Below are 13,674 nucleotides of genomic sequence, written 5' to 3'. Positions count from 1 at the left end.
TTTGAAAATTAAAGTTGTCTAGCTGTAATGTTGGCTTGTCGAACGTTAATATCTGCAAAGCATGAAAAGAAAATCATCTTTTTATACTGACTTACATCACTATTCAATCAAAGTGTAGGACATAGAGAAAAATGGATAACTTATTGATTAAATAAAATTTCAACTAAATGGCTGGGTGACAACAAAATCACTACAATGAGGCCAGAATATATTTCCCTATCTAAATGAAGGGTCTGATGTATGTTTCCCAAATGTGATACAATAAGTGATAGAGTAGTTGAAACATGAAGCAATAATATACTAAACCAAAACGAAATGAATATAATTTAATAAAAACTTGAGCATGGTAGTTAGTGTTTTGTAGGCCTTAAGTTGGGTCATGCAATAAGCCTTCTCTCATCATTACCAACTCATTTCCTTGTGTAATTAGTTAATTTCTTTCCTCTAAGTCTTTTTAAAATCAATCGATAGAGATATTATTATTCCTTTAGGGAAACAAATACTACTCGATCTTAGGACTACTACTCATTCATGTACAATCAATCAAAAGCATCATCATACTTCTAAGGAAACGACATAAGATCGAGTTTATACTTTTTCAGGCTTTTCCAACAAGTTGGAGAAGACTTGTCATTTTTCCTTTTACATCTATATTGGGAACAACTGAATTTTCTTTTACAAATTTGTTTACGTATAGTACTTTTCCATTTCTAGTCCAAAGTTATAGAGTAGTTGAAACATGTAAGAATATAGAAATCCCAAGCGAGCGAAAAACTTCAAGGTAGTTAAGGTTACAAACGCCACACTCTTAGGTCATGCAATATGCTCTCATTCATTATAACTAACTTAATATATATTTATATACTTTTTTATAATGAATTCTTTCCTCCTAAATTATTTGCTTATATAATCTTCCATAACAAGAAAAGTTAGATATAATAATAATATTAGTTATTGTATATGAAAATTTCTCCTTCTTTCATGCTTAGGCTGCAGTTCACCTACCGATATAAGTAGCTCCCAACCTCAAAAAAAGAAAAAAAACTTATAAAAGGGTCTAAAGTTGTTTTATTTTTATTGTTATTGTTATTTTAGTTTCTTTCTTATTGGATGAGATGGGTACTTTGGTATGAGGTGGGGGGAGCTGTCTTAGCTTAAACTTGGTGCAACTATATCAGTTTCTGTCACCTGATCAGTTTGTATGGAGATTTTCCTTTGTATTTTCTGCTGCCTTGTAGTTTTGCTTCTTCCACCCTGCTTATGTTTTTTCATATGAATACTTAAATTCAGTCAAAAGTGTTAAGCATATTTATCTTGAGAACAACAGAAGGCATTGCTATCTCTCTTGGTACTTGTGAGTGTCATAATAAGATTAGCATTTTAGTAATAAAGAAAAGAAGAAGAAAAAGGGATTCTTTAGATTTTGAAGTGTTTGCATTTTTCTCAATTATTTTGCAGGTAATATGGACCTGATAATGCAGTATCTGATGGAGAGGGTTAGAGCTCTAGTGGGCTCGAAAGGATGGGATTATTGTGTTCTCTGGAAACTAAGTGAAGATCAAAGGTTAGAGAAATTGTCCATGACTAACTAAATTAAATGATACGTGTCTGTGTGTCTATTTTCATGTTACTTTTTGGGATATGTTATAGGTTTATTGAGTGGATGAGATGTTGTTGTGCTGGGACTGAAAACACACAAAATGGTGGAGAAGAAGAGCTGATTTTTCCAGTTTCTCCAGTCCTTCCATGCAGGGATACCATATGTCAACACCCAAGAGTTAATTCCTGTGAACTTCTTGCCCAATTGCCAACTTCAATGCCTTCAGATTCAGGGTACTAACCATTTCTTTTGTTTAGTTTTTTACTATAGATGATTTTTTTTCTGGTATATATGTTATGAATCCTAAACCTATACTTAACACAAGGTTATGAACAGAATTTATGCACAAACCTTGGTATCCAATCAACCCAGCTGGTTAAACTTTTCAACTGTCACATGCTCACATGCTCTCGAGGTAAGTTGTTTTTGAAACTAAACCCTTCTCTAATTTTCCACCATTGTCTAAAAGGTATATTAACTTGCAGGAATCTATTGGGACCAGGGTTTTGATTCCATTGCCAGTTGCATTGGTAGAGCTTTTTGTGAATAAACAGGTATGAGTATTGTCTTTTCAAATAATCATTTTCTCTTGTCTTCACTCCAAGTAAGTATTATAATAGAGTTTCTTTTGACAGATATCAGAAGATCAGAATGTGGTAGACTTCATCACAACTCAATACAATATTTTGATGGAGCAGGAAGCCCTGATTAACACAAACAATATGGACACAAGCTTTTGTGTCAACATTAATGTAATGAATGAAAGCCAATCAAGGCCATTTTTGGGCAATGAAACTGACAAAATGGATTCCAACAATAATCTGCCGGCACCTAATTCCACAGCATTTGAGAACCTGAACATGTCTTATGATGTATCTGTTGATCGAACTCGTCTATGCAATTCCCCAATGAGCTTGCAGCAATTTGGTTACAATTCTGAAAGTAGGACCAGGAACGATGCTGCCTTTCCTGAATGTTCTCATGATCCATCGGTACATCCAGATAAGCATTTGGATTCTTCAATGGATGCCATGCAGCCATCCATGATGAATGACACAACCAATACACATGTGCAATTTCTGGAACAAGTAACAGAAAACAAGGAGCAGCATGGTAATGAAAAGGACTCGAACAAACAGGAAGAAGGAAGATCAAATTCAGTCTCGGATTGTAGTGATCAGATTGATGATGAGGATAATGGAAAGTATAGGAGAAAATCAGGAAAATCAGATCAGTGCAAGAACCTTTTTGCTGAGAGAAGAAGAAGGAAGAAGCTTAATGAAAGGCTCTATACTCTTCGTTCTTTGGTTCCCAAAATTTCTAAGGTAACAGATATTTAATGCTTTTTTTTTAAAAATTGGAACTAATAGTTGTAAAATCTAAGGTCTTCATCTCATTTTTGATCCACAGTTGGACAGGGCCTCCATACTTGGGGATGCAATTGAGTATGTAAAAGACTTACAGAGTCAGGCAAAAGAGCTTCAAGATGAGCTAGAGGAGCAATCAGACAATGATGGCCTAAACTCCAACATTAATGGTAAAAGAAACAATGTTCTGTCTGAGACTTTGAGTCGCGACGACACTAATTTCAGGTCTAGGCCTGAGCATGAAAAAGTTCAAAATGAATTTCATTTGGAAACATCAAGGAGTGGAAGCATCTCAAAGCAGAACCAAGACTCAGATACAACTAATGACAAGGCACCACAGATGGAGGTAACATAAGTTCTTCTACTTTTCTTAACGTTCTGATATATTTGTGTTTTAAGCTTCATAATAACATGTTTGAAACAAATTTAGCCGCAAGTGGAAGTGGCTCAAATAGATGGAAATGAGTTCTTTGTGAAGGTATTCTGTGAGCACAAGCCTGGAAGATTTGTGAGATTGATGGAGGCTTTGAATTCTCTAGCTCTTGAAGTAACTAATGCCAACGTTACTACATTTCGAAACCTTGTTTCCAATGTTCTTAAAGTAGAGGTAGAATGCTTCTAATCAATTTTTTTTTTCTTAGCAAGATCTTTCACATCTACATATATAAACTACTATTTGTTGCTTAAAATTTTTGGATTCAGAAGAAGGACAGTAAAATAGTAGTCCAAGCTGATCACTTGAGAGACTTCTTGCTGGAGCTGACAAGGAATCCTTCTAGAGGTTTGTCTGAGATGTCTAAAGTTTCAGATAATAGCAGCAGCATTGACTATCAGCACCATCTTCACAACCAGCCCTCTTATTGATTTCATAATTAAGTTACAGTTCTTGAAATGAGATAAGAACTCAATTCACTTCAAGCTTAAAAACATAATGTTTTAAATGGAAGCAAGATTTCTACTGAATAATCTATTAATTTTCAATATGTCATATATATTTAGTACTCTAGTGTAACTCAGCAAAGTGTATCAGATTTGATGCTGAGAATCTGTTTTTGTTTGGTCCACAGAAATAGAAAAAGCACATTATATGTTTAAATGCTTAGTGTGCCACTTGTGCTCTTTGCTAATAATCTTGATCATTACACAAAAATTTATTTCAGACATACCAATAAAGTTCTATGTGCGTTGTGTATGTATAAATGTACCAAATACATAGCTTTCAGCCATCATACACTAACTTCCCCAACACCATACTGTCTACAAATCTTGGGAAGCTAAAGATCAGTGGTTGTTTTATGAACTGAAAGAATGTTACTATATATGCACAACAATTACAAGAAAAAAAAAACTTGCTGATTTCATTAATAAAACAATTTGAATAAGATCACAAATACCAAAGTGTAAATCCCATTTTTCCAAGTTTCACTGGACAAAGTGCTTCTACTAGAGCTGGAAGGTGGAACTGCTGGCAGCTCATCAGGTTGAGAAGTTGGAGAACCATCTGTGGTTGGATTGGTATCATCAGAAGAGGGATTATTACCTTGTTTAACATCAATGCTAAATCTCATCCCACCAAAGCAATGGCCTGATACATTACATATAAACCAATACTTCTTGGCTTCAGTGAGTTTGACTTTATCATTTCCACTCTCATACTTTGTCAACACGCCGCTGCTCGCATCACATGATCGAAACGTTTTCTCATCTACCTCATATGCATTGTGTTGTCCCTTTACGTACTTGAAAACTACATAACATGTAATATCTTAGGTGGAACAAGAAAAAAAAAACATTTGATTTCCAATCCAAGCAAAGTTGTTTTTTTCAGGAGCAATTGGTTTGGTTAGATTTTACTTTCTCTGTCAAAGCAATATTGACTTCTGCTTTTACTCTTGTTTTTAGAAGATGATAGCAGACATAATTTTTAAGGAATAAAACATTTAAAGGGTTAAAACAAAAAGATCATACCAAGCACATCACCAACAGTGAAGTTGTACTTTGTTGACCAAGTTAAAAAGTTGCCTTGGCTGTTCCATTCATCACCATCACCAACTATGTAATCTTCTGAGGTTACTCCCTTTAGAAACCAGGTGTAGATTATAAGGATCAACAACAAAGTGAAGTGATTTAAAATTTTGCTTTTTGTCATAGCTTCTTCAAGGACCAGAAATATTGGTTTTCTGATGAACTTTGTCTGTGAATTAGAAGAAGAAGAAGAAGAAAGACAATCACAGAAAGTAAATTTGCTGGGCTGAAAAAGCTTTGTTATATTCTCACACATAGGACTTTTTCCAAACAGGTGGCACAGATCACTGATAATAAATTGGCTTTTTTGTTATTAGTTATGCTCAGTCAGACAAGCGTGTTTCCCAAAAAATGTAAGGATAAATTAATAAAATCATCATTTAGAGTGATGGACCCAAAAGTATATCAAAATGTATTCTATGACATAACTTTAAACGAAAAAAACTACCCAAATCCTTTTATATTGGTTTGAACCATTCAGTTTGAATTATGACTCTACCAACAACCGGATTTGGACCATTTCCAAGACTTTTACTAAATAAAGGTTTTATGTTTAAAATGTTATTAACTTATTGTTGACTTAATATTCATAAAATAAAATAACATTTTTTTATACATATAATTATTTTACAGAATTAATCGTTATAAAATAATTACTCGAACAATTATAATGCACACTAAGCAACTATAAAAGACTCTCAACTTTATAGCTCTATAATAGAATTGAAACTGTACAAAATGATGGTGGAAGAAACTTCAAACCAAAGATATAATTCTTTGCAAAATATATTCTTCCAGTGTAAACAATTAAAACAAAAAAAAAGGAACATAAGGAAGAACAAAATAAGAAATTTATAAAGAACCTTAGACAAAGGTTATGGTGGAAGGGGTCACCCACTAATGGTTTTTCTTTTTAGTTTGTTGTTGAGATGTAATTGTAAGTAGCTCAACATCGATTAATATTTGTATGAAAGCGACCACCAACTAAAACGCGTAGTTTTGTTCAGAAAGAAACTACATGTTTTTTCTTTCGTAATTAGGAAAACAAATTGCATAATTGACTTCATAGAGTGTCATCTTTTTAGTCTTCCACTAGTTTCGGAGCTACGAAACTAACAGGGAAGCGCAGTCCCTTCATGGGAAGGGTGCAGTCGACGATCTCCGGCGTCTTTTTTATTGGTTTTGCTTCGTTTTTTCTGGGTTTTGCTGCGATTTTCTGTGTGCATTCAATGGATTTGGAGTTAGTGAATAGACTTTCTGAGGTTTTGGTTCTTGATGAGGGTGATGGCCCTGTTCTTTCCTTAAATAAGGCTGGTATTGAGGAAGGGAAGAAGAAGATGGATCTGTGTTTGGTGGGGAAGGTAATCGGCCCCAGGCCGGCCAATAAAGAGGGAATCGAGAAGGCTATGAATGGGGTTTGGAAGATTCACCACCGGTTTCAGGTGGAAGAATTGAGTTCCAAGACAATTGACAAGCAATTGATTTATTTTGTGAAACCAATAGGGCTGGGTGAAATTTCAAAAATGAACTTTGATTTTACATCCTTTTGGATTTCGATTAACAACGTCCCATTAGCTTGTATGACTGAACTTTTTGCAAGAGAATGGGGGGAGAGGATTGGAAAGCTAGAAGACATCAAGATTATTAATGGCACCATGAAAGTGAGGGTGCGAATTAACATTACGGAGCCTCTTAAGCGTGGCTTACGTGTGGCGATCGATGATCAAGGTAATAAGGTTTCACTTCTTTTTCAATACGAACATTGACCTGACTTTTGTTTTGACTGTGGAATCATCGGGCATAAGGCATTGGATTGTCCTTTGCGGGATTTTGCTGGGGTTAATCCTAATTTTGACTGTGGTAGGTATGGTTCGTGGATGTGTGCTCCGAGTTCTCTGCCACGTGATCGGTCTCGGTACCAGAAAAAGCGATAGACTTCTCCCTCTAACAGGCCGATTATGACTATGGGAGAAGCTTCAAAGATTGTTTCGGCTGTTGAGAGGAACCGAGTTCGTTATTCTGGCCCTACACCAGAGGAGTTGGCTCCTACCTCTGTTTTAGAGGCTCGAGAACGTGATGAAGAACTTGCTTCCAAGGCCAATATGGAAGAGAATGCTCCCGTGGCTGGTGGGGTTCAGTCGGAGGTGACCGGGTCTGAGATGGGAAGGCAGAATGTTGATCATATGGTGTTCGAAGAGGTGCTGTTGCCATCATCTGCACCTCAGGTTTGTGTGCCGGCTGTGGGCATTGTGTTGCCCGATAGTGATAATGGAAAGTAGCGTTCGGGTAGTGTGTATTCTTCGGGTGTGGATGTTGATTCAACTAGTGGGAAGGTGGACATGCATGGTGAGGGAGAGTTGAGTGACCATCGAAAGCAAAGGTTCAATAAAGATCAAAAGGGAAAGGGTGTTCTTGTTCATTCGGATCAAGATGAGCTCTCGTTTCGCCAAGCACTCCAACAAACATTTGAACCAATTATTCAAGCACAAAAATCGAAGACTTGGAAGCGTCTCAATTCTGCAAAGGGTCGTGGCCCTAATGGGGTGTCTAAGGCGGCCAATTTTCCTATTAGCCCTAAGTTGTCTCATGTCATTGTTGCAAATGCCAAATATAAGGTGAGTCCTAAGGTTGGTGGAGGTGGGAAACGGAAGATGGAAATGGAAGTTAATTCTGCATGTGTGAAAAAGGGACGTTTGGAGGAGCAATCTGACATGGTTCCTGAGGATGAGAATATTTTATTGGCGAGGCCTGCAGAGCAGGCTCGCCAAGAGCAATGAGTCTTCTTTGTTGGAACGCCCGGGGATTGGGGAACCCTGGTGCGTTGACTGCATTACGAACGATTGTTCGTAAGTTTTCCCCAAGTTTAGTTTTCTTATCTGAAACTAAACTTCATGGTGGGTGGGCGGAAGGTGTTCGGCGACATGTTAATTTTCCAAATAGTTTTCATGTTGATTGTGTGGGTAAGAGTGGAGGTTTGTTGTTGATGTGGAATGACGATTGGGAGGTGTCTATTAAATCATATTCTGTTGGACATATTGATGCTTTGGTGCAATGTCCGGGGAGGAGTTTGTGGAGGTTCACTGGCTTTTATGGAAATCCTAAGGCAAGTTGTCGATCTGAATCATGGAGATTATTGTGTCGGCTTAAGGATCTTTTTACCCTCCCTTGGGTATGTGGTGGTGATTTTAATGAAATTCTTTCTATTAATGAGAAGAAAGGAGGCGCTGATCGAAGTTTATCTGCTATGTCTGATTTTCAACAAGCTCTGGATAAGTGTTCCTTGGTTGATATGGTGTTTGAAGGACAATGCTTTACATGGCTGAATAAAAGGCAAGGTGTGGCGCATGTACAAGAGCGGCTTGACCGTTATTTTTGCTACCAGGATTGGCATAATTTGTATCCATCGGTTCGAGTTATCAATGGCGACTTGATTCATTCAGATCATCGACATGTGGTGGCTTCCCTAGAGAATGTTATTCGGACTTAGCAGAATGATAGGAAGAGATGCTTTCGATTTGAAACTCATTGGTTGAAAGATGATGACTGTCATGACATTGTTCATCGGACTTGGTTGGCTCTAGATGTTCCGTCACCGTTGGATAGTCAGGATTGTATTCTTGATATTTTTGGTAGGTGTACGGATCAGTTGGGGGCGTGGAATAAGGGTAAGTTTGGGTCGATTCCTAGACTTGTGAGAGATACACAGAAATAGTTGGATGATCTTCTTAGTGTCTCGGCCCCATTGATTCGTATGGATGAGGTAAAGCGTCTTGAGACTAAACTTAATGATCTCTTGTCTCGAGAGGAGTGTTACTGGAAGTTGAGGTCGTGGGCGGATTGGTTGGCTCTTGGTGATAGGAATACTAAATATTTTCACAATAAAAGCGACGGGTAGGAAGAAGAAAAATGCAATAGTAGAGATTATGACTGAGGATGGCCGTAGACTGAGTACGGAAGAGGATATTGTTAGTGAGATTGAACGATATTTTGGCACCATTTTTTCTTCGGCTTCTCCATCAATACAGCAAGTGGCAGATGGAATTACCAATATTGAAGCAAGAATTTCTCCGGATGAGTGCGACATGCTCAGTGCTCCTTTTACGGGTGATGATGTGTGGGCCGCGGTTAAAGCCATTGGTTCTACGAAGGCTCCGGGTCCTGATGGGTTTCATGCTATTTTCTTTCAGAAATATTGGGATATCATTGGTCCAAGGGTGTCAGCTGTGTGTCTTGCAATATTAAATGGTCACCAATCTATGAGGAAGTTCAACAAGTCTAATGTTGTGATGATTCCTAAAATCACAAAGCCTTCTTTTGTTAAGGAATATCGGCCTATTAGTCTCTGTAGTGTCATGTATAAGATTGTGGCGAAGGTCGTGGCTTTGCAATTGAAAGGTACTTTATCACCGCTGATCTCTTCATTTCAGAGTGCGTTTGTGCCGGGTCGAGCTATTCATGATAATGTTATGGTGGGTTTTGAATTGCTACATTCCCTTTTTAAGAAGAATAATGGCGTTCGGGGATTTATGGCCTTGAAACTGGACATGAGTAAGGCGTATGATAGAGTGGAGTGGAGTTTCTTGCGGGCAATTATGAGTAAGTTCGGGTTTCCTTGTCGATGGGTGGAACTGATTATGGATTGTGTTACTACGTCGGAGTACAGCTTTTTAGTAAATGGAAGACCTAGAGGTTGTGTGGTGCCTACGAGGGGGTTCAGGCAGGGGTGTCCACTCTCGCCTTACTTATTTCTCTTTTGTGCTGAGGCGTTATCAACCATGCTTCAACAGGCTGAGGCTGATGGTGATTTGATGGGTTTTTGGTGTTCCCGGTCTGGGCCTCGGGTGTCTCATCTTTTCTTTGCTGATGACAGTTTGATTTTTTGGAGAGCTAATGGGAGGGAGGTGGAGTCTATTCGTTGGATTCTTCAGTGTTATGAGAATGCTTCTGGCCAGCAAGTGAATTTTGAAAAATCTGCTATTACATTCAGTCCGAATGTTTTGCCAGCAGATCGTACGAGTGTATTGGGAATTTTAGGCTCGGGGTCAGTTGCTACTCATGATAAGTACTTGGGGTTGCCAACTATTATTGGGAGGAATAAAAAGCGGACCTTTGCGAGTATTTGTGACAAGGTTTAGAAATGGGTTCGGGGTTGGAAACGGAGTTTCTTTTCTGCGGGTGGTAGAGAGATTCTAATCAAGGCTATTCTGCAGGCGGTTCCAAACTATTTGATGAGTATATTCCAGTTGTCGGTGGCCACTTGTGATAAACTTCGGTCAATTATCTTGCAATTTTGGTGGGGTACTCAGAATGATAAAAGGAAAATTGCGTGGGTCAAATGGGAGAATGTTTGCCAACCTAAGTCAAAGGGGGGGGGGGGGGGGGGTTAGGCTTTAAGGATCTTCGGTTTTTTAATCAAGCTATGGTTGCTAAACAAGCTTGGCGCCTGCTCCAATCGCCGAATTCTTTGGCCAGTCGGGTCTTGAAGCATAAATATTTTCCCACTTTGTCCATTTTGGAGGCTAAGGATCGTCCTGGGTCGTCTCATTTGTGGTTGAGTTTAGTGTGGGGCTTGGAATTGTTGCAATCGGGAATGAGGAAAGTAGTGGGGGATGGTCAGAGTGTGCATGCGTTTCGGGATCCATGGCTTCCCAGGCCGAGATCATTTCGTCCTATTTCACCTGCTCCTGGTGATGATGTGATGGTTAATGACTTGATTGGTGAAGATGGGGCGAGGGATATTACTTTGTTATCCCATTATTTCTTGAGGATGGATATTGATGTCATTCTTGGCATCCCGTGGGCGATGTGAGGATTGGTGGTGTTGGCACTATACTCCGAATGGTTATTATACTGTGAAGAGTGGTTATGCTCTTGCTCTTGATTTGGTGAGGGATAGGAATGGAGGCTCTTCGGTCGATCAAGCTCATTGGTGGAATGGTATGTGGAATTTACGGGTCCCACAAAAGGTCAAAATTTTTTGTGGAGAATGTATCATCGGGCTCTCCCGACCAATTCCCAACTTATCAAGCGAAAGATCCCGGTACAGCCGCTATGCCAGAGATGTGGTGAGGATGCGGAGACTCCGGAGCATGCGTTGGTGTTTTGTTCTACATTGCGTCCTTTATGGTCTAAGCTTAGGATTCTGCATGTGCTCAATCGTGGGCGGTCTGGGTCTTTAGCGGAATTGCTTGTTTATCTCTTTGATGTGCTTGATCACCAAAATTTTGCTTTGTTGGCTATGATTTGGTCGTGGCTGTGGTATGATAGGAATTCTGTTTTGTTTGGAAAGAAACAATCTCGATTAGAGGTGATTGATGTTTTAGCTTTGGAAGCCTTGGAGGTGTTTCATGGGGTGGGGTTGAGTTCGGGCGGTCGGGTGTTGGGAGACCCGGTGGTTGGGGAGGATCGGCTTGGGGGTGGTGGTGGTGGGTTTGGGATGCCGAGGGGGTGGGGGTGGTGGCGTGTGGAGAGGCCGGTGGTGCCCTCCCGGGGTGGGCGAATTTGTGCTCTCCGTGGATGCGGCAGTCACGTCGGGGAGAGGCTTTGCGGGGTTTGGGGGGGTGATCCGGGGGGTGAGGGGGTTGTGTGGGCGGCATGGGCGGGGGGTACAATTGGGGACTTTCAAGTGGCGGTGGCGGAACTGCTGGTTATACGTGAGGGTATGATGCGGGCGGCTCGATTGGGATTTTCTTTGATACGTGTGGAGACGGACTCCTCTGTTGTGTGTTCTTGGATTAATTGCCCTGATAATATTCTTATGTTTAAACCAATTGTTGAGGAGATTATTTCTCTTTTAGCTGTTGTTGGTGGTGGTTCTTGCTGTGTCATTTCGCGTGATGCGAATGGTGTGGCCCACGCACTAGCTAAGTCTGTTACTAGTTCTAGAGGGGGTCATATGTGGACTGATGCTTGTCCTAAATTTATTAGTGCTCCTGTAACAGCTGATTTGATTTGAGTTAATAACATACTTTCTTTCAAAAAAAAAAAATTCAAATTAAATGTAATACTTGTATTTTTGTTATATCAATATGTAATATCTGTACTTAATCCTTTGTTATAGTATTTACAAAAGAAAAATTTACATTGACCAAAAATTTAAAAAAAAATTACAAAAATACGTAACATAATTTTTTTTTTATTTTTACTCTTTAAACTTTTTATTATTAAAATAAATCTGCAATAAAAAATTATAATTTTATTTTTTAATAAATTTAGCAACTTTATTAACTAGCAATCATTAATAATAATAGAACGCACTTCGTTAGAACGATTCTCCAATTGAAGCACACGACCTGAAGAAAAACAAGAATACCTGGCTAAAACATGAGCCAGCTTATTTGCAAATCGTTTGACAAAACACAACTCAGCATTATTTAAGATAAGAGAAGAGTACGAACATCATGAACTAATAGACCAAAAGAGGATGACAAAGTAATTTGGCTATCAGTTTCCAAAATTAATTGTCCCACAAATGACGGTCAATCCAGCTTAAAGCTTCTTTTATGCCAACAAATTCATCTATTTCAGGTTGCACCTGCCATTTCGGCATAAAAATCCCTGACATGTTCTCCGCTGCCTCCATTCGTTGATAACTATTCGACGCCATGGACACCCGAACGAACCCAGAAGAACCAAGAACCAGTAACTAACGCCAGAAACCAATAAACCAAACCCAATGAGAGAAACTATAGAATCATGTCAAAAGACAAGACTAATAGGAAAACCTAATTAGTTTCAACACATGAAACTAAAAATTCTAACCCCATAAAAACACTAATAGGAATTAACCTAATAACAGTAAAAAATCAAAGATCAACCAATCGTTCACTGTAAAGCAACCAATTGTTGACTGTAACTCACAGAAACAATAAACTAAATCCAATTGTTCAACAAAAGAACAAAAGAACTAAATCCAACTAATAACACACGGAAACAGAAACTAAAACCAACCAATCATTGACTGTAACTCACGGAAACAGCTTGAACTAATCTTTTACTCTCTTTAATCAACGACACGGAACAATGGCTGAAATCGCAGGAACCTTCACACTGTCGTCGTTGACGTTTGCAAGAGGGAGATCGTTTTCGTTGACGTGCACCGCCGGTGTCTGCAAACAAGGAAGAGCTTACACCGCCGTCGTCTACGAATGGGGAGGCACCGTTATCGTCAGATCGTCTAGGTGGCTGGGCTGAAGCAAAAGATGAAACCCCACTGTAATATAACGATTGGAGGCCCTTGGACGATGACGGAGTTGCCGCAGCTGGAAGCGAAGGAGAGAGAGAGAGAGAGATTTGGACCGTGGATGGCCGGAGGTGGTGGTGCGGCCTCGGAGCGGACTTATTAGGTTTATAAAAGTTAAATTATTTTTTAATTATTTTATAATTTATTTTTATAGTTATATTACAGTTTTCATGAATTTTTTTTTTCTAATTATTTTTTGCTGTTTATTTATTTATAGAGTTATTTTTTAGTTGTTTTTTATTTTTTACTGAAAAAAGTGTATTTTTGTAATTAAAAATTTTAGGATGTAAAATTATAAATAAAACATAAAAAAATATTTTTAATAATTAAAAGAAAGCTTTACTAGTTTGTGCTTTTTTGATAGCCTTAATGGTCTTTTTTATTTTTCAAGATGGTTTGCATTTCATAATGAGATTATTTCACAAATACACAAAAATAAC

At 38.6% G+C, this 13,674-nt stretch overlaps 2 protein-coding genes across 7 annotated transcripts; one reads left to right on the top strand and one right to left on the bottom strand.

The window, feature by feature from the left end:
- The first annotated feature begins 843 nt into the window (after positions 1 to 843).
- LOC133032628 (transcription factor ABORTED MICROSPORES-like) lies at positions 844 to 4,140 on the top strand. Of its 6 annotated transcripts, none has more exons than XM_061106685.1 (9): positions 844 to 1,354; positions 1,459 to 1,564; positions 1,651 to 1,833; positions 1,937 to 2,015; positions 2,086 to 2,154; positions 2,236 to 2,925; positions 3,011 to 3,313; positions 3,398 to 3,574; positions 3,673 to 4,140. In XM_061106685.1, exons 2-9 carry the CDS (start codon positions 1,464 to 1,466, stop codon positions 3,829 to 3,831), a joined length of 1,761 nt encoding a protein of 586 aa, XP_060962668.1. In that variant the 5' UTR covers positions 844 to 1,354; positions 1,459 to 1,463; the 3' UTR covers positions 3,832 to 4,140. The 6 variants fall into 6 exon arrangements, with proteins under 6 accessions (XP_060962668.1, XP_060962665.1, XP_060962669.1 ...); XM_061106682.1 differs by having other exon boundaries at positions 848 to 1,354; positions 3,670 to 4,140; XM_061106686.1 differs by having other exon boundaries at positions 1,049 to 1,199.
- On the bottom strand, positions 4,118 to 5,434 carry LOC115706383 (blue copper protein). Its single transcript, XM_030634023.2, has 2 exons — positions 4,936 to 5,434; positions 4,118 to 4,714 (listed from the first exon to the last, which is right to left on the bottom strand). The coding sequence occupies exons 1-2, from the start codon at positions 5,246 to 5,248 to the stop codon at positions 4,329 to 4,331; spliced, it is 699 nt and encodes a 232-aa protein (XP_030489883.2). The 5' UTR covers positions 5,249 to 5,434; the 3' UTR covers positions 4,118 to 4,328.
- Between the last annotated feature and the right edge of the window lie 8,240 nt (positions 5,435 to 13,674).

The sequence above is a fragment of the Cannabis sativa genome, chromosome X (assembly GCF_029168945.1).
Source record: "Cannabis sativa cultivar Pink pepper isolate KNU-18-1 chromosome X, ASM2916894v1, whole genome shotgun sequence".
Classification (NCBI taxonomy): Eukaryota; Viridiplantae; Streptophyta; class Magnoliopsida; order Rosales; family Cannabaceae; genus Cannabis; species Cannabis sativa.
The sequence above is the reverse complement of the archived record's forward strand: the minus strand, read 5'-3'. Positions and strand labels throughout refer to the sequence as shown.

What these genes read in the sequence shown, in the direction of transcription:
- LOC133032628 (XM_061106682.1), top strand. Translation starts at nt 1,464, where the DNA reads ATGGACCTGATAATGCAGTATCTGATGGAGAGGGTTAGAGCTCTAGTG. An exon ending in AAACTAAGTGAAGATCAAAG is followed by an intron (nt 1,565 to 1,650) that starts GTTAGAGAAATT and finishes GATATGTTATAG; the next exon opens with GTTTATTGAGTGGATGAGAT. An exon ending in ACAAGGCACCACAGATGGAG is followed by an intron (nt 3,314 to 3,397) that starts GTAACATAAGTT and finishes AAACAAATTTAG; the next exon opens with CCGCAAGTGGAAGTGGCTCA.
- LOC115706383 (XM_030634023.2), bottom strand. Translation starts at nt 5,248, where the DNA reads ATGTGTGAGAATATAACAAAGCTTTTTCAGCCCAGCAAATTTACTTTC. An exon ending in CACTGTTGGTGATGTGCTTG is followed by an intron (nt 4,715 to 4,935) that starts GTATGATCTTTT and finishes CATGTTATGTAG; the next exon opens with TTTTCAAGTACGTAAAGGGA.